This window comes from Sminthopsis crassicaudata, chromosome 2 (genome assembly GCF_048593235.1).
Source record: "Sminthopsis crassicaudata isolate SCR6 chromosome 2, ASM4859323v1, whole genome shotgun sequence".
NCBI classification, from domain to species: domain Eukaryota; kingdom Metazoa; phylum Chordata; class Mammalia; order Dasyuromorphia; family Dasyuridae; genus Sminthopsis; species Sminthopsis crassicaudata.
In genome coordinates, this window is record NC_133618.1 from 102409302 (window position 1) to 102432576 (window position 23275).

A 23275-nucleotide genomic window follows, 5' to 3' on the forward strand; every position below is an offset into this window, starting at 1 on the left:
TATAGCTACTGTTAGTGCAGTAGTAAAGAAAACAAATTCCCTTCATTTGGTTCCTACAAAGACAATGCAATCCTTCCTAATATTACAAATGCACAGGCTTAGAGTTCCCTTGCCCAAAAGAACTTGTATTGTCTGCCACAGGAACAGAAGCATCTAGTTGGGGGGACAAGTAGGAGTGGTGGATCCCATAAAGTATCAGAGCTTTCCAAGCTTTGCAACTGAGAGAGACCCACCTGTATTAACTTTCTTCTTAGCTTCAAAATACTATTAACATCCTGGAGTCCAAGTGTACTATTTCCACAACAAGACAGTGTGAGGAACTTTCAATCAATGGAAAGATGGCTACATATTGTATAAAATTGTAGCAAATACATCTATTTTTAAAATTCGTTATATGAAGTCAGTTTAGTATTACTTTTTAGCATGTGTTTATAAGTATTTTTAAATAAGTTTTCATCTATAATTCCAACATCAATTTCTCTTGTTTATCTGCTACTCTAAATTAATTTACCTAAAATATCAGCTTTCTACTAATTTGTATGGCAAAAGCTTTTTTAACTGGAAAAAAAAAAAAGGCTTCTCAATAGACTAATATGGTATTTGTCTTCTAAAATATTACAATTATGTGTTTATTTTTCTGGGCATATAAACATATACATATTTAATTTTTCTTAGGAAGATTTCTCCCTTTAGGAGCATGACTTTTGGAGGCATAGATCGATAAGGCAAATTTTGTATTTTAAATATCTCCTATATTTATTCTTAAGAATATATGTGGGCTAAAAAGGCTTAGGAATTATCTAAGATGTTTTCCACACTGACTGTTCTTTGTTGAGCCTGTATGATGGATACTCTCAGTTAAATTAGATACCTAAGGAGTATACTGTCATAAAAGAAAGAGCTTGAGAAAGAATTCCAGCATAGAAAATAAGAAAAATATAGTCACCCAACAACTGTAGTAAGGTCAGCTTTATATATTTATTTATCAACTTTTGGCCACCAACCCCTTGTTTTTAAATAATGGGTACATTCCCTTCTGTTGTATTAGATCTTACATGCTTTCATTTTTAAATGTGCTTTTTGCCTTTAGATGGCAATTTTCTTTAGAACCATTTACCTTCAAGACAGTAAACTCTTTAACATGGGAAAACAGAATGGAGAAGTAAAATGATTCAACATAAAAACAAAACATACATGCAAATTAAATACAGACGCTAGATGAAGTCGCATACACAGAACTACAATTGAATTAGTATAAAACTATTTTGGTTTATCTTGAAGATGCTAAAAATAAACTTTTACAGTGCTAAAAATAAAGTCACTAGGAGTTACTGGGTTATTTTATCTTCCAGATTTATTAATACTTTTTATGAAACACAATTAGGCTAATTCTACCTTTTATTATCAACTGCAATCCTAGTTAACAGTATCTATAAACATAAATGAGATGTTGGATCTATTCTATCATGTGTACATTCTGTTTCTACATAAAAAGAAAAAAAAATTCTTACATGCTGCTAAGTTTAAGAGCAGATTGTGGGCCATAGTAATAATTTCCATGGTTGACATACAAAATTTTAAAAATCAAAGAAAACAGTTGGAAGGTGAAAAAAAGGAGAAAACAGGGTTACTCACCGTGGAGTAGTAACTGTTTCCTTTTCTGTGTGCAGCTCCCCCAGCAGAGCTGGGTAGTTTCCTGGAGGTGCCAAGAGAGGTTAGCTAGCCCTGCCCCTCATTGCATAACATCACATCCTTTCACATATAAAAAGAAATGGTCTTGTTCTAGACCTTAAGTATCAGATTTCTTGAGTGAAAAGATAGTAAGAGCCGAGTTCTTAAGAATGCTTTTATAACATTTCTATCAGGGGAAAGGGGACACCAAGGATAATAAAGCAGTATTTAATTAGAAAATTGGGGACTCCTCTACCTTGAGTAACCCTGTTTTTCATATCCCATGAAACTGGTTAGGACTGTTACAGTGGGTTATAGTTTCAAAGGAACATCCCTGGGCAACTAAATGAAGATTGTGTTCTGGATAAGGAGACTTTCTCTTTAGCCTTGGAGAAGTGCCTAGTCTAGCTTTTACAACAGCAAGGCTACCTAATATCACTCATTATTAGGGATTGTAAGAGCAAAAGTTTTAATTCTAAATTAAGAAACACGTTTTGACTCTCCTATTTTGAAAGGCAAGTTGAGCACTCTGGTATTCTGGGGGACTAAATTATTGGAAGTTAAAATGTTGTAATTAAGACATCACTTGTCCTTCACAGTCCCAAGTGGTTGATGTTTTACATGCCCTTCGAAATAGGAGACAACTGAGCTCAATTAGTAGTTGAGATACCTATCGTAGTAACCTTATATTTCTAAAACAAGAATACAAGTCTAGTAACATTTAATATAGTTGTTCCTTTCTACATATATACTTCAGGGTACAAAATCATCAATATCCATTCAACTTTTGCCACTCAAAAAACCCTCAAAACACATAAAGAGATTCTCACTCAACAGCTATTTTGAAATTTCAAAACCATTCAATATTCCAGTTAATTCTGTATCCCTCACAGGGCACCTAAGGTATTACTCAGCAATATTTAAAATCACACAAAAACATTAACTTCCTTCCTTCCTTCGAACAGGACCCACCACACCTAGCATGTTTGGGGTTACAACTAGTTGTATCTGAGAGAAAAAGCTTAAGGTAACAAACAAGACCAGCACTGCAATATTAACATGTTATGCAATATTGATTCACTAATAAGAACTTAATTATCTGCCTCCCAAGGAGGTCAATTCCTGTCCACTTCTATTATTACAAAAAAAAAAAAAAAAATTCTTAGCCACTACAATAAATTTATACCAAGGTATAAGAAAAACTTCACTTTAAATTATATTAATAACATTCTTTTTTTTTTTTCTCATCCAGCTAGAGTATTTATTTCATACTAACACAAGCTTGAGTAGATAATATCCCAGGCATATTCTACAGTTCTATGTGGAAAATAAAATTGCTTTTTCTACTATAAATTTGTAATCTTAAATAATAATTCTACAGAACTTCTCTTCCTGTTTTTGCTCTAATGGTAAGTAGAGGGCAAAGACAGACCTCAATAATTTTGTAAACCAATCTGAATTAGTCTAAGAAAAGTAGTATCAGATAATTTTAAATAATGTAACATTTGCAAATTATAATTTAACATTATTTTAAATTAGAAAATATTAAAGAAATTCAAAGTACTATAGATTCATTGCATGTTTTAAAAAAGAAAAATATAAGCACTGGCTACACAGTCATTTAAAAATTTTATTTAAAAATGAATTAATCTTTGTTACTGTATGTGTTGGGTGTTCAACTTTTAAAGAAGTTTTTATACTGACATGGGAGCCTTCAGGAAGGGGAAAGACTGAAAACTGGATTACTCTTTGCATTTAAATAATCAGCCAACCTCATCAGTACTATTCCGATGTCTCATTATGGTGTAAAAGTAATTCCAGGCTCTTAAAAGCTATGTTAGGAGAACACACAAGTTTTTGGGAGGTCTCTTTACCAAGCTGGAAAGTTTTGAATGAAGCTCTCTCTGTGTCAAAATGTCTGCTATCTGTCTCAGCTAAATTAAGAGAGGCTCATTAGAGTGAGTGATGAACTATTTAGACATGAAAACTCTTGAAGACCACTTTCTGAGCGATAGGAACTATGATCTATATTGATGGAATTACCTAAACTGAAGAAATTATGACCCTAAAATAGTGAAGTAAAATACAACCTATCATACTTGGATAAAACATATTTATAAGTTAGACTAACATTTTAGATGAAGATAACACAAATAAGGAATCTAATTTAATATTGTTTACTATAAATTTAAATACAGAAAAAAAAATTCTTTCTAGGAAGTTGTAGGTTGTGGAATCTAAAAAAAAAAAAAAAAAAAAAAAATTGACCCTCATTTCAGCAATCAAAAGGAAAAGCTTTTCCCTCCTTTTCAACCATGTATTATCATTACTTTATATCATAATGTATTTCACATTAAGTATTCTTTTAAAAAAATGCACTAACCTAAAAGAATATAAAAAGCAGAAAATGTGCAATTTAATCCCTTCAAATTTTTGTTAAAATTTTTTCAGTCTAATTTCCAACACAAAGTCAACAATATCACTTTTAAAAGACCTTCTTAGACAAATATTTTCCTGCTATTCAGCTTTTTGAAAAGAAAAGCAGATCTAAAAGAATAGGGATATAAATATATAAAATCAACTTCATGGATTATATAATGATGCACTACAAGGCAACATAGGCTTAGTTTATTGATCCCAGAAAGTATACATAGTTGTGTTAAATTTTTAATCAGGAGAAGGCCAATGTAGGGTTAAAAAAATTATTATATGCAACTGATCAAAACATAAAGCACCAACATCTTTATGTACATTTAATTCATTCTTGTTTCAATCAACCATTATAAAAATGAAAATAAGTTAAAATATATATAAAATGTCTGATATCTACCTCAAATGGAACAAGTAAATACTACTGTAGTTTAAAGTAGTTTCCTGGTCATCATTTGATCCTAAAACCCACTGTCTTATCTACATGGAACATCCTTTTGGCCTCACAAGAGAGATTCTTAGGCCAGATAAAGAAAACTCTGCTTCTTATCTTCAAAGCAACATCCTCAAGAAGAACTCCAATTACCAATTAGTCTAGTTATATGCTGTATTAAAAAACCCACCCATTTGGTGTAGTACAACAAAGTCAGGATTTCATCGTATTACATTATTCAAATTGTCAAGTTATATGTATCTTTATTTTAAAATATTGGCATATTTGTATCAAGTTATTCTATCACTAGTATATATGTGGAAAATTTAATTGATTTTAAAGAGTTTATTCACTTGATGTCAAACATAAAAAAAACAAACAAAAAAAAAAAAACACCACCAGAAGTTCTGAAAAAGAAAACTATTAATTTCTGGGAAAACTTAAAAATAGACATCTTTATCATAAATTAACTAACCATCTAAGGGAATTAGGCCTAAAGTAGTTTTCCATTACTTAAAATTAGGTGATATTAGTCTCATTTACCAAAAAAGATAATGCAACCAACAAACTGAAGATTGCAGGAGTATTATCTACTGGGAAAAAGAATGTCAAATACTCTTTTAAACCTCCCAAATTAAATTTCTTTTCAAGTGCTTTCAATAAGCACCAATAATCAAACTGTCCTGTTAGAATTTAGTAAGATTTTATAAAGCAAAATCAGAATTTTTTAAAGAAGTCTCGGTAAGCTGCTAAAAAAAAAAAAAAAAAAAAAAAAAAAAAAAAAAAAAAAAAAAAAAAAAAAAAAAAGGATGCTGAAAAGAAAATGGCAGCTTGAAATGGCACTCTAAGAAACAAATACATCTACTTTCTAGGTGAGCTAGAGTTAAGTGCTACATATTCCACTTGAACTCAATTCTTGACCAAAGTGGCAGCTAAAAAATGAATTATCTTAAACCAAAACATACCATTCTCCATGGCCAATCCTCCTAAAACTGTGAAACCATTTAATCTGAACAGTAAAAGGAAGAAAAATTCAAAGGACTAAAAGCATCCATTTTTGTCAGGAAAAAAAAAAAAATTTCTTTCAAAGTGCTTTCAATAAGCACCAATAATCAAACTGTCCTGTTAGAATTTAGTAAGATTTTATAAAGCAAAATCTTGAATTCTTTTGGCCATGTACTACATAGTACCAATAGTTTCTAGATAAAATTACAGGCAAAAATATTACTCATTTTTAGCTTTGCTCTTTAAAAATAATGAAAATGTATCTGTAACAATTAAATCTAATATGGGGCAAAGGAGATTTTCAATAAACAAATGAAATACCTAAAGTTGTTAAGCTAAAACACTTCAGTCAATGCATCCTCCTATCACTTTTATCTACAATACATATGTACATAGTGTCTTTTAAAAAATTTATTCAATTAATTTGTGCCTTAGATATTTCTGATTTAACAATATAAAACAGTAAATATGTAAAGTAAATAGTAAAACAATTATACTTACAAATGAGTAATCTGCTCTCCTTTCAAAGGGGGTAGAAGGTTCCCTGAACCAATCAAACAGTTGTGAACTATGGTCAAACGCTGTTGCACATCATCTCTATAATAAAAAAAGTGAGGTATTTTTATTTTTCAAGTGTTCTAGAATTCAAAAGTATCTAACATTAAGACAAAAACTCCCAGGGTCAGAAAAAGGTAATTAAACAGATGTTGAATTTTAAATGGTAATAGTAGACTGCTGAGGGTTTCTCAAGCTACTGAATAATCTATCATCTGAAACAATGCGCTGACTCAAAAAAAAAACCCTATACATAAGCAATTCAGAATCCTATAGTTTCTCTTTAACCACACATTTATAACATTTCTGATAATAACAAATAATTATTCTTTCATAATTTTCATAGAGTTGGACTGGAAAACACCCAAGACATCTCCTACACAATTAAGTTAATATACATTGGTAACATCCAAATAGTCAGTTCCCAATACCTACCCTGAGAACCCCTCCCATTTTTGTGAGGTTCAATGCTAAGATGTTATAATTTTGTGTTTCATTATAATTCTGGAAAACTAGATATTAATTTTAACTTTTCTGTGAAATATTTTCTAGAAAGAGTATTTGTCCATAGTTGCTACATACCCCCCCCACCACCACTCTGGACTAAGAATACTGGATAACATTTTTAAAAATATAAGCATTATTCCTAAGTCTAGAAAATATACTTCTCAAAGTAAATACCCAAATATACTTCCAAAGTTCACATAAGTCAAATTATATAAAAACTGAACAGTGAATTTAGCAGTGAATCAAATTAACATCCCATTTTTAATGTAACACATTGAAATATTAAGAAAGCATACAAAAAACTTTTTAAAAATAACTATACTACATTCAAAAAATTTTAAAGTACTGTTCTGATAGGCACATTCTCAACGCAAAATATGTCAAATATAAATAATCTCATTAAAAAAAAAGTTTAATTTACAAATTCTAATGCCAAACTTTTGATAGCCACTAATGACACAAGTGTATAAACAAACTGATAGAACAAACCTGGACATTTCTACTTCTCCATTTGCATAGAGTTGGAGCTTAATAAGCTCAGGCTGAAGAAAGGAATCCAGTAAATAATAGGCAAAGGTTATTTCTTCATGTGAAGGTACATGCCACTGGATACCTAGATTCCACAAATCACCTGGTTTTCCCCAGTCCTAAAAACAAAGTTGCACCAAAGAAAGTGTAAGTAAAACATTTTATTAAATATGCATTATTCATTAAATAAAAAAAAATTATTTTCCAATAGGGGAAGAATTGATAAAAACTATCAATTTTAAACCTAGATGATAACATATTTTATCATAAAATATTACAACCTTATGACAAAAAAAAAAAAAAAAAATCAACGGTAGTCAGTCAAGAGTAGTCAATTTCTTTTGTAAAAAAGGCATTCATTAAATGAAGATTATATTTGTGTTGAGCCTCATATGTAATTTGGATATCTTTACTGAGCTTATAAATAGAACAAGTTCTATAATATGTGCACAAATTAATCAATTTTATATAAAAATGGAAACATTTGGATTAAAAATCTTTTTAAGTCAGTAAGACATTTTCCATCCTCCTGCCCCCCCAAAATTAGGGGAGCATGCAACAGTCTACCTGTCAAATCTACGGAGCAGGGAAGAATTTAGAACCAAACAAGATATAAAGAGAATTACAAAATGTAAAATAAATAATTTTGATTATATAAAATGAAATTAGAAGGAAAACAGAAACTAGGGGGGAAATTTACAGGAAGTATCTCTGATAAATACATAAAGAAATAATAACACTACTGTATCCCAAAGAAATAAAAAAAAAAAATTAAAAAGGAAAAAAAAAAAGAAAAAAGAAAAGAAAAAGAAAAGGACCTATTTGTGCAAAAGTATTTATAGCAGCAATTTTGTAGTATCTAAGAACTGGAAATTGAAAATAGTCACAGAAATACTATATGATGAAGAATTGTGAACAACTTATTCTCAGTAATACAATAATCCAAGATAATTTTGAAGGAATCATGGTGAAAAATGCTATCCAACTCCAGAGAAAGAACTGATATTGTCTGAATGTGTACTCTTCTTCACTTTTTTTTTTTTTGAGTTTTCTTCAATAAAATGACTAAGATAAAAATGTATAATCTACATGAAATGCTTACTGTCATGGAGGAAGGAGGGGGAAAAACAGGAAGGGAGGGTAGGATAGTATTTGGAATACAAAACTTAAAAAAGTTACAACAACGAATGTTAATTATTTTTACATGTAACTGGGGGAAATTATTTAAAAAAAAATAATATGGCAAACATTTCCAAGTCAACACTCTAATTGCATTTTTCATGATAATTACATTGATTAAAATAATTCTCTGATCCCAAATTAATGAAAAACTTACCTTGATAGGAAAGTATTCAGAAGGAGGTTTGTTAAAGCCACCTGGCACACTGCAGTATTCCGTAGGGTAGATAAGCGTAGTTGATCGCAAAAGGTGATGTAAGAGATTACAAGACAAAGTGTAACCCTGTTTACAGGTTAAATGTAAGGTTCGATGGAGAATCTTTACCAGCTCTTCTTTGTAAGGCAACAACTTCTTTCCATCAACTCGAGTAATCTAATAAAAGATTTTTCAAGAATTTACTACATGATTATGACAATGTCAGAAATTTCAGATAGCTCAAACATTAATGTGAAGTCTAAACTTTTTAAAAATAGTTTTATTTAAAGTCATTTACAAACATATTAAATAAATGGTTCCCATCATCTGGGCCTGGGGCAGATAGTGACATAGTTGATAGAACAACACATCTAAAGTCTGAATTCAAATCCAGCCTCAAACACTCAGTTATCTATGTGATCTGGGACAGTCCATAACTTTGTCTCAATTTGCTGATTTATAAAATGAGCCAAAGAAGGAAATCACAAATTACTCTAAGGTCTTTGCTAAGAAAGGCTCAAATGGGATCACAAAGAGTTGGCAATAACTAAAACGACTGAATAACAATAAATTGGGCTATATTCTTCCAAGGCGCCATTTTATATTAAGGGTTTATATGATTCCCTATGTATAACAAACACTTTCATTTTGTCTATATTTCTCTAATTACCAGATGCTAATACTAATGTGGGGATCTGCTAAAATATTATCATGATCATTTTGGTTTAAAAAAAAGTTCTATACCACTACACACCTATCAGATTGGCTAGAATGACAGGGAAAGATAATGCACAATGTTGGAGGGGATGTGGGAAAACAGGGACACTGATACATTGTTGGTGAAATTGTGAATACATCCAGCCATTCTGGAGAGCAATATGGAACTATGCCCAAAAAGTTGTCAAACTGTGCATATCCTTTGACCCAGCAGTGTTACTACTGGGCTTATATCCCAAAGAGATATCTTAAAGAAGGGAAAGGGACCTGTATGTGCAAGAATGTTTGTGGCAGCCCTCTTTGTGGTAGCCAGAAACTGGAAACTACGTGGATGCCCATCAATTGGAGAATGGCTGAATAAACTGTGGTATATGAATATTATGGAATATTATTGTTCTGTAAGAAATGACCAACAGGATGATTTCAGAAAGGCCTGGAGAGACTTAAATGAACTGGTGCTGAGTGAAATGAGCAGGACCAGATCATCATTGTATACTTCAACAACAATACTATATGATGATCAATTCTGAGGGATGTGGCCATTTTCAACAATGAGATGAACCAAATCAGTTCCAACAGAACAGTAGTGAATTGAACCAGCTACACCCCATGAAAGAATTCTGGGAGATGACTATGAACCACTAGATAGAATTCCCAATCCCTCTATTTTTGTCCGCCTGCATTTTTGATTTCCTTCATAGGCTAATTGTACACTATTTCAAAGTTTGATTCTTTTTATACAGCAAAACAACTGTTTGGATATGTATACATATACTGTATTTAATTTATACTTTAACACATTTAACATGTATTGGTCAACCTGCCATCTTGTGGGGGGGAAGGAAGGGAAAAAATTAGAACAAAAGGTTTGGCAATTGCCAATGTTGTAAAGTTACCCATGCAAATATCTGGAAAATAAAAACTATTAATTAAAAAAAAAAAAAAAAAAGAGTTCTCCTTTGAAAAGGCTGAAACTAGTATGCTAAATGAAATAACACTCATAACTTAGGGAGATGAAAAGTTCAGAAAATACAAAGTTCTTGAATCTAGGGAGCTTACATTCTAACAATGGGGTAATGCCACAGATACAGATAACTTTAATACACAATAATACTTGTATCACAAATCAGCAAACTTCAGCCCCACTTGTTTTTGTAAGGCCTGTGAGCTAAGAAAGGTTTTTACATTGTGAAATCAATATTTTAAAGTATTTTTTAAAACAAGCAGAGTTAACACGCATAGGCCAGGCTCAAATAGCCTACCATTACATCAGAGAAATACAAAACAAGCTTACCAAATAAGACAATTAGGAAAATTTATAGTAATATGCAAAAGGCCTAGAAAACATAAAGAAAGGCATATATTGGGACTGGGTTAACAATGGAACTAGGCTCAAGGAGCAAATCAAAAAAACACAGAAGTAATGTGAAAAATGCTTTAGCAATCTAATTGCAAGAAGAGAAATACAATATCTGACAAAATTTACAAAAACAATACCTAGATATGAGGTAAAAATGAAGAGCTCCTTTTAACATAAAACTATATTTTGCATTTGACAAAGGCAGGAATTATGCTAATGAATAAATTTCATTTGAACTTCACAAAATCTTACAGTAAGAAAAGCCATTTGACAAAAATTCACATCTATAAAGAATCTCTGCTCTAACAATAGTTTTTGCTTCAAGTCATCAATAAGAGGAGACTCACAATAAGCATATCATTCTGCCCTAGGACAGGTCTAATTATGACCAAGTTTTTCCTAATAACAAGTTTCAAATTTTCTTCTTTGCCACTATTACCTACTGTTGGTACATGTTATTAATGCCAAAACACAAGTTTGCTGTGAGTCCGGTGGAGTACGATAAAGGAACAGCACCTGAAAAGTCAATGAAGATGACAACCAGGGAAAATGGGGCCACTGGATTTGATAATTAAGAAATCATAAATTAGGGATTTGATAGTAAGGAAATGTAGGGACTGATTATAGACAACTTTTTCAATAAGTTTGGGAAAGAAAAAGTTGAAATAGTAGGTGGCTGGGATAGAAGAGTTAATAAAATCCATTTTTTTCTTTAAAGGGAAGATAAGTATATAATGATCAATTTATTTCATCTCTTTCTATCCCTAATTTCTGAATTTGTATCTTGATAATAACACTACTTCAGGGGAAAACATACTATTAACTCTAACATGAGTTATAATTGTTAGAGTGATCAAAAAGAGCCACTGATAAAGGAGAGATAAAACATAAGAGGGAAAATTAATACTACAGAGCAAGATACAAGAAGTGCAAGAGAAGAGGATCAAGAATAAAAGTAAAAGAATTAGTCTTAATGAGAAGTTGGGATATCTTTTCCAATAAATGACGATACTGACAAAATTTAAAGTAGTAACAATGCATGTGGTCTTAATTTCTGAAAAATGGAAGCCCATCCAGGTTTAAAGGTAAGGAAACACTAATTTATGTAGCATTTTAAGAAATATTAGCATGGTTGAAATGTTTCTTTGCTTGCTTGAAAGCATTTCTTTATTAACTTTTTTCTTACAAAAAATTCCTTACTACTTTTATTAATAATTCAAAAATTACACACATTTAAATGTACAATACAAAAAGAATAATATATATGAAGCTATGTATTTAGATTTTATACATTACTTTCAAAACTGTTTCCCTTTTCTATGCTTCCCTCTGTTCTCTTATTTATGACTTTTTATTTGCAAACCTCTCTTTAGGCAGTGGGGTTCCTGATCTTAGGGGCTCTCCATACTGTTGCTAAACTTAATGCAGATACCTAGTTAGTTCAGTCCTAATGCAATGAAGAACTTCTGAATTTACATGATACATCTGTCAGCTTAGACACCCTAATAACAGAAATAACAATTAAGTATTACCTAGCTCATGATACACTGGATTTAATTAGGTTTTTCTTTTTTTGGAACATCTTTAGCAGCAAGTATTAGTAACTAGTAATTTAAAAGAGCTTTCTTTATCATAAATACTGGGCTTGAAGTTGACAGACTCGTTTTAGGATCCAAATTCTTCCACCTGGTACCTGTGTGGCCTTGTACAATTTATTTATCAAGTCTAAGCCTCAAATGTAAAATAAACTTAATAACTTGGAAGTCCCTTCCAGTTCCATTTTTTTTTTTTTATAGCAAGGTAACAATAGTGCCAAGATGTGAACTGCTAATTAAATAGCCAAAGGCAAGAAAAAGAAACATAAAACATTTTTAAACTAGTTGCCAAACATTACAAATTTTTGAACTGTTACTCAAGTGAATCATTTCAGAATTACTCAAAAATAACTTGAAATTATGAAGTTACTTCAAGGCCTCAATGCATATATCACCCTGGGAATATCTACTAGTCTTGTTTGTCCAAACTGATAAAATTAAGCAGATTGCTAATAAATCTTACTCTGTTCCTACTCTGTTATCATAATGACATGGTTTGCAAAGGCTGTGCCAGCAGATTACAAGTTCTGGAATATTATACCAAAATGCAAAGATTTGTCCAAGAGACTTATCAGATGTCCTAGAGCCAGCTAAATACAACACAAGAGAATCCCCATCACCATAAATCTGACCATTAAATTAACTACCATGCTGGTAACCCATGAAAGAAAAACACAAAATGCTCTCAATTCTTTGAGTTCCTCCTATAGCAGCAGAATGTTAAGAGACAAGACCATCTATAAACATAATTTTAGCTTTATATGCTAAATAGCAGATTCCTGTCTAATAACAAATGAACTAAGATACTACTAGACAAAATCAATCATGTCATTATTTTGAAAAATGAAGACATAAGAATATTGCAGCAATTCAGAAAAATTCATGAATTCTGCAAGAATTAAATGAGTTGGTAAAGTTAATTTTACCAAGATAAAACAAAAAATTTCACAGTAATACCTGGTTATCTCACTTTGCGAGTTCATAGTGAGCATAAGCAAAAAGACCACGAAGAAAACTGCACCTTATATGTCATGTGTTATAAAAGATAACGGGAGAAATTCTCAGAAAATTGACATGTTATTACAAAATAAGTCAACATATTGGTATTCAGTAATGTTGATATGAAGATGGGCAAAGCAGAACACAGCAAAAATGCTGGAAAATATCTTTAGGATTAAAAATCAATATCAACCTAAATGTAAAATAGGGAAATGAACACTCACTAAAAAATGTTTGCTCTTCTTACATAGTATATGCTGTGTTAAGTTCAAGGATGAAGGAGGGATTCTCTACAGATAGAGATATCTTACAGATACTCCTGTTTTTAGATGACTTTGTACTGAATGCATCAAGCCTCAGAATACTCTCCTCAGTGAGAGCAATAGCTTCTCCAAAGAGATGAGATTAATAACTGGCACAGTAAAAAGAAAATCTATGAAGAATGCCTATTAATGAGATTAGGACATGCAGCTGAAAAAACAACTCACTGAGTTAGTTTAATATAACTCAACAAGACATTGCAAATAAACCATGAGTACAAATTATAACTGAAAGATTTCAAACATGCTTTTAGTGAGCTATACTGCTATGAATCATTGAAAACATAATCTCTAAACAATAAAATTTCAGATGACCCAAAGCTTAATGCAGACATATAGTGAGGAAAAGCTGAAGGCTATTACTAAAGATGATGAAAACATCATAGTGGCATAAAAAGTATTATCAAATACATCCTTCAAATAAGATGAGTCACATGATTAAAACATGAAATAAAGGATGAAAAGGTAAATAAAAAGGTAAAGTACTGCATGGGAACCACAGAATATTAGAAGGCTTCCAACTGTGGGAGGGTTTGGACAGAAATCAGAGAAGATTAAAAAGGCATGGATGGCCTGTAAGCTCTTATCTTTGGGGACAATGTCACACCTTAATAAACCACAAAACTATTGAAGCACACTGGAGGAAGAATATGGTCAAAGTAGATACTAGAATATAATTCAAATATTCTAAAAATTACCTGGATTTATCCACCACACCATAAAACACTCATAATTTTACTCCCCCCTTATTCTTTCTAGGATAGTATGGCAGTAAAACAAATAATTTTATTGCTGATGCATAATAACAATTTTTAATTTTTTTCTCATGAAAAAGAATGCTCAAAGAAAATATACCTCAGACAAAAGTTGGAGATTCCACAGCAATTCCTTATCTAGCTCTTCTTCATTCAAGACATCATCATCTAAAGAGGGGGAAGATGTCTTTAATAAAATATAACCTTTCAAAATTCACAGCTAAATTCTGTTAAGATTATATGTAAATCTGCATTTCTATAAAGACTTCATTTTTCATCTTCTACAAAGTCTTTTCACTTTTCCCAGTCCAAGAAAAATAAAAAAAAAAAAACTATGTCCAAGAAGTAAATAAATGCATAAATTAAAAAAAAAAAAAAAAAAAGGAATTATGATGTTCCACAAATAATATGTCAATTCTAATTTCCCAAGTTAACTTAAAAGAAATACCTTTTGGATATCATATTAGCATTTCTTAAAGTATCCATTTTGGATTTCATATTGCATTAAGCAGAGAAATATCTCAAATTGTTAAAAGTTCTAACAAATGACTTAATGTACATTTCTCAGAATCTTAAATTTTTGAGAAAGTACCTCACTGACTGGTACAAACTACATTCAAAATGAATTCCCAATATATCACACCCAACACATTCAACATCTTCCTAAAAGTCTATCAAGGAAGAAAAACCCATATTTCCCAGGACATTCGATTCTACTTTTGGACAGCTCTAATTAAAAGAATAATTTCCTGAGACCTGAGATCAAGCCTAAAACTGGCCTCTTTGCAACTTCTATCTATCATTCCTACTTCTGTCTTCTTGGGTCAAACAGAACAAATCTATTCTTTCTTCCAATGTAGATGAACTAATCTGCATATAACTACATTGTTTTTAAAAACTAAATTAAAAAGTCTATTCACAAAATAAAAACGAAACCTTTTGACTCACTTATTGTAAGTTGAGTTATAACACTGCAGCAATGGGGAACAAAGATCTTCAAAGATTCTTCTGGGCAGCACTGAAACATATTTTACAAATAATTTTTAAAAAGAAGCAGTCAACATGAGGTCACAAAAGTAATCACTATTTTAGGAACAAGCATACTAAATTATCTTTTTGGATAAGTTTATATTAAAACCTAACATTCAGTACAGAGATAAATTATGATCCATACATTGTAAGTTTTTAGTTCAAAATCAACAACTAACCTTTACAGCAGCTCGGCACATGTCTGCCACCATGCGTCCTGCTACTCTAGTTTCAAATATGTTTGAAACAGCAAAATTAAAAACTTTCTGCAGAGCAACCTGTTAAATGGAAGATATAGTCAACCTTTCTTTAGAAAACAATAAAATTCCTCATGGAATATAAAAGAAAAATATACATACATATACTTCAATTATACAAGAAATAATTATTTCAAAATGAAATTATCATTCAATCTTTAAAGAGAACCATCCACAATAAAAATCAGAGTTAAAATTTGTGATACCTTCTATAAATATTTTAACTATTTTATTGTAAAAATTATTTAATTTTAGGCTATGCTAATCAATTTTTATTTCATTATCAAATAAAAGAGGCTTAGATATGAACTTTTTAGTAACTAATAAAACTGAAGATTTTCTTCTAAAAGCCACAAAGTCAAAGAAAATTTGCTAAGATCAAAAAAAGATCATTTTTACCCCATTTTTTTTTGGTATAGTAACAACTTTAAAAACTGTCCCCCTACACACTGTGTAATTATAATAATAATAAAACATGATGCTGAAGAAAGAAAATGCATCCCCCTTCCATGCAGAGGAGGGGAGCAGTAGTATGACTTTAGCATACTCTGCCAAGACTCAGGTGATACACGGATTGATTAGTTGTGCTGAACTTGCTTTTCCCCCAGTCTTTTTTTATTCTGTATTACAAGGGATGGTTCTCTAGGGAAGATGAGATAAGAGAATAATTGGAAAGAAAATGATGGGGGAAAAAAAATCAATTTTAAATAAATTTGTTTCAGAAAGTTATTTTTGAAGATGCAAAGATACCTAGGACTGAGATAGAAGAAAATGAAATAAAATTTTGGTAATAAATTAATGAATATTGCATTGCATGCTTTGTGAGAATAACACTAGACATTTAAAATAGCTTTAGTTCTAATGAAACAAAAAGGTTATTTTCCATAATTTAGTATCAAAATAATGTAATTATATTATTCCTGAAGTCAAAAAATGAATATTAAAATTAACTTTAAAAATTTCAGCGCTTTTTATTCCAAATTTTTATCATAGCATGATTAAACAAAAAAAAAGTTATGTACAAAAACTTTAAAATTACTTAGGGGGCAAAAGGAAGCGAGGAACTTTAAAGTAATTTGTTATCGGAAAAAGTTATACCATATGGAAGTTTATAATTTTACTTTGTACAACAACACTGCCTGTACCTTAAATATCTCATTAGAACATTGGGTGAGTATCGTACTGAAAGTAGAAGAGAGGCCTAATTCCACCAAACTCTCCAAGTGGGTCATCTTTTCAGTTTCTGTCTCCTCTCTTGTTTGTTCCAATGTACTACTTTCTATAAGTCCAAAACACCTAAAGAATTCAAAGAAAGAATATGTTCAAGTAACTTAAAATTGATCGAGAATTTTAAAAAAATTAAACTAGTTTACTAATAGTTTGTTCATTAAAAAAAATTGCTCCTCAGAATGTTTTATGAATATTAAAAGATATTTTATGTACAACTCCTTTGAAAGTGGTTATCAAAGGGATATAGACAGAGCAAGTAAAAAGAGTAAGGACCAACAGATAACTAATACATCCAAATATCAGTTATACTACAAAATTAGGCCACATACTCACCTGTCCATAAATTGTAAGACAAAATCTTCAAATTCAGCTGTAGCAGAGCACAGCTCCTTTTCCACCTATAAGGTTTAACATATACAAACTTTATTTTCTCTGTAATTCGGATAGAACACAAATTCTATTTTGTGAGAAAACTCAACAATGCAACAGATTGAAGACCACTTTATATAATGGGTTTTGAATACTTATCTACTTTTAAAGTTCCAAAAACTATAAAATGAGAACAAACTCATTCCATATACATCAAAATTCTAATATTTAACTACTTTCATCTTATAGTCAATATATAATATAATTGCTGATTATACATCTAGATATTGAATTATCCATACAAGAAATAACACAAACTAGTAATTTATAATTAGGACTAGCTGTGCAGTTCAGCATTATCTTCCAAAGGATAGATAAGAATTGAGCATGTATCACTTTAGCACATGTATATTCTATATGCATATTTATCATTATTACCACCATAACTCAAAGTATTAGAAAGTAACACATGCAAAACCAAAACTCCAACTTGCTAGGTGTCACTCAAGTGAACTACGCTCTTTTGACTACAAAACAAAGGAGGTTCTGTACATTATCTTATAAGATTTTAAATAAATTTTAATGTTTTAGAGAATTTCTGCATTTTTGTTTTAACATTCATTAAATGTGGAAAAGCATGAAAAACAGTAATTAGTATTCTCTATTTTCTTTTTATAACCAGAAAATATTCTTACTTCTGTGAGGTCATTTCTTTCTTGAAGTACAGATGAACAATCTACTAAAGGCACCAAAGTGGAAAATGTTGCTATAAACTGGAATGTGATCTGTTAGAAGATGCAACAGTTTATTAAATACACAATTCAGATTTAGATTATAAGCATAATATTTAATTATATTAACATAAAAGCTGGATTAATAAACTATCTTTCCCAAAATCCTACAATTTTATTTATTGTATTTCACTTAGTTATACACATTTTAGTATTGTTTCCATTAAGTTCATCCTTTTTTGAACTATGTCTATATTTTATCATGTGCATTCCCAAGCATTTTTTTTGTAATGAGGTTACTCTTCTCTTGACCAGAAACAATGAGATTACCCAGATATAGATTAGTACTGATGACAGAACTGTGACCAGACAGAAAGGTGGACATTCCTAGAGAAGGAAGTCTCACTATCTAGATGAAGGAATTAGGGAGGGTCTATGTTGGAACAACATTTCAAAGGTCTTTCAACAATGTTTCTTTCTGGTTGGAAATTCCAAAGGGGTCACAGAGAAGATCACATGGCTAGGAAGTTGCTATTGCTCAGAATGAAATCCAGGCGCCATAAAAAATATCAATTTTATATATTAAACAAAAATGTCTAATGTATAACCTTCATTTAAATGAACTGACATTTTGAATTATGAACATGGAATGTATGTTGATTTTTAACAATTTTTCTATTAAGGAGAAAGCACGTATTTTATTATTGTTTGCCCATAGATTTAACTTTATATATTCAATTACATTTCTAAAAAGCATTAATGTTACAAGCTTTCACAGGTAACATATTGTAAAGGATCCTTGAGGAGATGTGAAAAGAAATCTGATGATACTCTCATAACTTAACAAGATATAAAATAAATATGCTCACCATGCATTTACTAAAGTCATTTGGATCCACTCCGGGTAATGCTCTCATCAACAGAGGTAGCATGTGTGTTGGACCTTCAGGAAACCATTTGCCCCCTGACACTAGACTACGAGCTACTCCAATCACACAACTTAAAGTGGCGGTGAGTTGGTGAGGTTCTGTTAATGTCTCTAGGGCTGGATACGTTCTATGATGTGAAAACAGTGATAACAGTGTTAAAAATAATTTTAAATAATCAAAAAGTTAAATAAAAAAATCATGATATTGTTAAATTTCTAAGAATTTTTCAACTTTTAAATCCTTTATTGCCAATAAAGTAATTTCTTGGTTTCGTTCATTGTTGTCAGACTGAAAAAGTTCATCCAAAGACAAAAATTCTCACCATTATAGGACAGGATGAAAGTTATAAAATCTGTTAAATGTGGCAAAATCACATTATTTTAGTTATAACCTTTCATAATATGCTTCCCCTCCCTAAAAAACCCAAATGTAAGTTAATATTTGTGTGTAATATTATTTATGGTGGCCAGAAATTACAGTGAAATAAAAAGTGATAGAGATTAGAATACTGGTGAAATATGTTATCAGGTTTAATTCCCAGAACATATACCAGTGTGACTGAACAAATCACCCAACATGTGCTTTAGTTTCATCACTGTAAAATGACAGGGTTGGATTCAACAGCCTTAACCTCAAAATCTATAAATGACAGTCACAATAACAATTGCTAAGAAGTTTTATATTCTTCTAATAAATGGAAAAACAAAAACATGGTCTGTTAAAAGTTACACATACTGTTCAACACATTATGGAAGACACATCTTGCCTCTGTAAATAAACAAACTGAAGGGAAAACCCAGGTACAATTAAGTTCTGATTAATTTAAATCTTAATAAATTAACTTAAAGTTAATATTAAAAGGAAAGTGATGCTGCATCACTTTTTAAAAGCAGTAGGTTGTAAGTCACAAACTAAAAAATGTCTATTAAACTACTGATGAAGCATTTTAACAGCTATATATTGTTTCACTCAAACTTAATCTGAGTATATAAAAGTAGAAATAGTTAAGTCTAATAAGTATGTTCTATTTAAAATAAAAATGTTATTTTTAATCACTAAATCTTTTGGATAAAGGTTCATTCTGCTTCAACTGTGACCGATCAGTTGCCAAACAAAACAAAACAAAACAAAAAATCAAAAAACCTCTCAAAGGTCAATAATGTAAAACAAAGAAAAATTAAAAAAAAAAAAAAACAAACACTGACAGCTTATTCAGCTCTGCATCTTCTGGTTTCTTGACAGCAAGGGAAAGAAGATCCAGGAAGCATTTATGTAATCAATAACATATGCTCCCTCCCATTTTACTCATCTCAAAACTGGAAGGTTTCAAGACAAAAAACACAAAGAGTAATTTTTCTCTTTTTTGACCTGCTCCTCTCTTCAGCTGAAATGGGTCAACAGTAGATACTCAGAACTATGGTGTATATAACTAATGCAATAACTGGGATACTTCGATATTTAGAGTACTGTTAACTGAAACCCAAAGAATTATAAATGACATCCAAAAGCTTTTTCTGTGAACATCATTTTCCTTCGAACTAGGTATTTTTAGATATACATGAAATAAAATTGATTTGCATTCTGCATCTTCTCATGAAGCATGCAAAATGTTGCAGAAAAAAAAAAAGAATAAGGATTTAGGAATTGAGGTTACTGTTTTAGCTCTGTCCCCAAGGAGTAGGATCCTATACACATTACATCACTTAACCTATCTGGTCCTCAATTTCCTCATCTGTAAAATGAATCTTGTACTTAGTGATATCTATCTATGACTCCTTCCAGTTATGAAAAAATATTAACTTCATAATTCTGGCAAAGATGCTAGTTAAAAAAATCTTAAAGGTGAATTGTAGAAAAAGGGCTCAGTTTGTTTTTCTTTTTTATTCTTTTGTATAGATTAATGATTTCAGTAATATAGGAGGCTCCCAATATGGACACTACTTCTACTGACATGGGCTAGTAACTCCTCTGTAATCCAGAATGAAAAACCTAAAGCCCTGAGAAGTAAAATTGCTTTGCCAAAGATTGAACAGCTTAGGTTGACCTTGACAGAGAAAACACCTGAAGCTAAATCATGTTGACTCCAAACTCATGTTCAATTCTATGGTTTTATTATTAATCTCGCATACAAATATAATTTTGTTGTGAGTACAAGCAATTTTTAATCTCCAGAATATGCAAAATAATAATTCTAATAAATCAACTCTTTTCCCATCAAAATTTAAAAACCAAACTTCCTTAAAGATCACAAAGTTACACCATCAATTTTGGGTCTTATTCTCCTATCCAACTTCAAATGGAGGTAAATAAAGTCAAAAGGCAGACTTGCATGAAACAAAAAGACAAAAACAAAAACAAAACAAAACAAAATGAAAAAACCAGAGGAGATTAGATATTCAGCATGAAAAAAGCAAGTCTTCATTGTTGCTTGAATAAAAACAATTCAGTATCAACTTACCTTTCAAGTACAGGTGGAATTACTAACTCTGGTCGCATAAGTGCAAGATTCTGTAGTGCTTGAGCTGCCTCTAGGCTACCTGTTTTGCTGAACATAGCCAAAAGAACAGGCTGAATAATGCATTGTACAAAGTCTGTAACATCTTGATCTGTAAGCTTATGGCTATCAGGCACAGGAGTTAGCCAAGAAGCCTTCTTGTATCGTTCACGATGTAATCGTCTAACAACACTGTTTGGCAATCTCTGGAGTAGTTTCATTAACTTGTTCTGGGGATACATAAAACAAAAAACTTTAGTGGGGTCCATTTGCCATTTTATCATGGAAAGGAAAATTTCCCCCTATGCAAATAAGTTATTTTTAAAAAATTATATATTATGTATAATAGATTATTATTTTTTAATTCAAACAAATTTTATGATGAAATAGACTTAACAAGATATATGTAGGTATTTTTTAAAACTTACTTTGCAAAACACTTTGAATTATGTTATTTCTAAAAATTTAGAGATTCTGGGTAATCAGTTCACCCCAATACTAGAGTTTACAATGTACAAATAAAAAAATCTATGCCCTTAAACTATTTTAGACTGTTAATAATTTTTTTAAATTTCACAATAATATTTTCTAAGCAATTTATTTCTATGTTAAGAATTGTTTATAGCAATCTACTTTGTACTTAATCATTTACACCATCAAAATACTGATATAAAATAGAAAAACTATGTTTCAGATAATACTAGGTTAAATGAAAAAATATTTTCAAAAATACTGAATACAACTTAAAAAAAAAAAAAAAAAAAAAAAAAAAAGCAAAGCCACATTCCTGGTGAGTTCTTAAAGATCCTTACCAGCCAGCGACCATTATTTGAAGGATGGTAGAAAGATGCAATGCTGTTAAATAGACCAGTCAGGTGCTTTTGCACTAACTTACTTGGTCCACCCTGTTCAAAAGAACAAGTTCAATATTAATGCTTACAGTATAATACACAGACTGACAGACAAATACACACACAATGAAGAATTAATCCCAAATTTAATAAACCCAATATTAAATTCAGTTCATTCATATAGATATTATTCACTACATGTGCAAATAATGTCACAAAAATGACTCCATAAAGATCAATTATTGGTTCAGTTGTTCTATTTGGAAAAAGATCCAAGAGCATAATTTTATATTCAAATTTATGACATTTACCTTTAATTGCATGATAGGAAAATAAATTAGACACTTAAGAGTAAGATATTAAATGATCAGGTTTGATTAAATCTGGTTCATGAGAAAAGTTGGATGGTATTGATTTAATTTGAAGAAAATATTAAAACATGATTTTCTAATGACTAACTTCCAAAATAAGCTATCAAAGCCTAATTAAATATGAAAAATACTTTAAATTACTTGATGCACTTGAAAGAGAATGTGCTAGCCTATAAGACACATAGTTATCTAAAAGAAAAAGTAACTTCTGGTATTTTGGTGTATTAAACTGTAATAATATTAATAATTAATACTATTAGAGGTACTGATTACTAATTCTCTTGCAAATGTAGTATGTCACATTTATTTGTTATGAGATACAGTGAGCAAAATACAGTGTTCCCAAAGTTTTAATGCAGCTTTTTGGTTTAATTTTAATTAAATAAATGTATTTAAAATGATTTAATTTTTACTGGACATAAGACAAGAGATTCCCATTCCATCTCTAATTATAGAACACTAGAACTAACATATTCCTGAGATAATTTATAATCTTTAATATAACCTCATTTTATATATTTGGAAACTGAGCCCCAAAGTAAGGTCTGTACATCTGTCAGCTACTTAAGTGAAGAAGTATTGACCTGAACCCAAGTTCTTAATTCTCAATCCAAGGTTCTTAAAAATGCAATTTTAAAAATGAGGGAAGAACAAAAAGCAAAGCATGACAGATGAATTCTTTTGAATATACTTTAACCAAGCAATTTACATTTAGGGGCTGACTTTCAGAATAATCATACTGATATTTCATGTAAATAGACTAT

General features: G+C 30.7%; 1 protein-coding gene across 4 annotated transcripts in view; it reads right to left on the bottom strand.

Annotated features, from left to right (window-relative positions):
* Nucleotides 1-23275, bottom strand: part of PSME4 (proteasome activator subunit 4) — a 103459-nt gene that overhangs the window by 44715 nt on the left and 35469 nt on the right. For all 4 annotated transcript variants that reach the window (XR_012485924.1, XM_074286932.1, XM_074286933.1 and 1 more), the window contains 12 exons: nt 22102-22194; nt 21254-21519; nt 18736-18922; nt 17831-17920; nt 17100-17164; nt 16682-16832; nt 15459-15557; nt 15199-15268; nt 14351-14418; nt 8466-8681; nt 7091-7248; nt 6041-6136 (listed from right to left, as the gene is read on the bottom strand). Coding sequence is in view for 3 of the 4 variants with exons in the window: in XM_074286932.1 (XP_074143033.1) it covers nt 6041-6136; nt 7091-7248; nt 8466-8681; nt 14351-14418; nt 15199-15268; nt 15459-15557; nt 16682-16832; nt 17100-17164; nt 17831-17920; nt 18736-18922; nt 21254-21519; nt 22102-22194 (1559 nt within the window). In the remaining variant the exon portion in view is untranslated. The remainder of the gene's footprint in view (nt 1-6040; nt 6137-7090; nt 7249-8465; nt 8682-14350; nt 14419-15198; nt 15269-15458; nt 15558-16681; nt 16833-17099; nt 17165-17830; nt 17921-18735; nt 18923-21253; nt 21520-22101; nt 22195-23275) is intronic.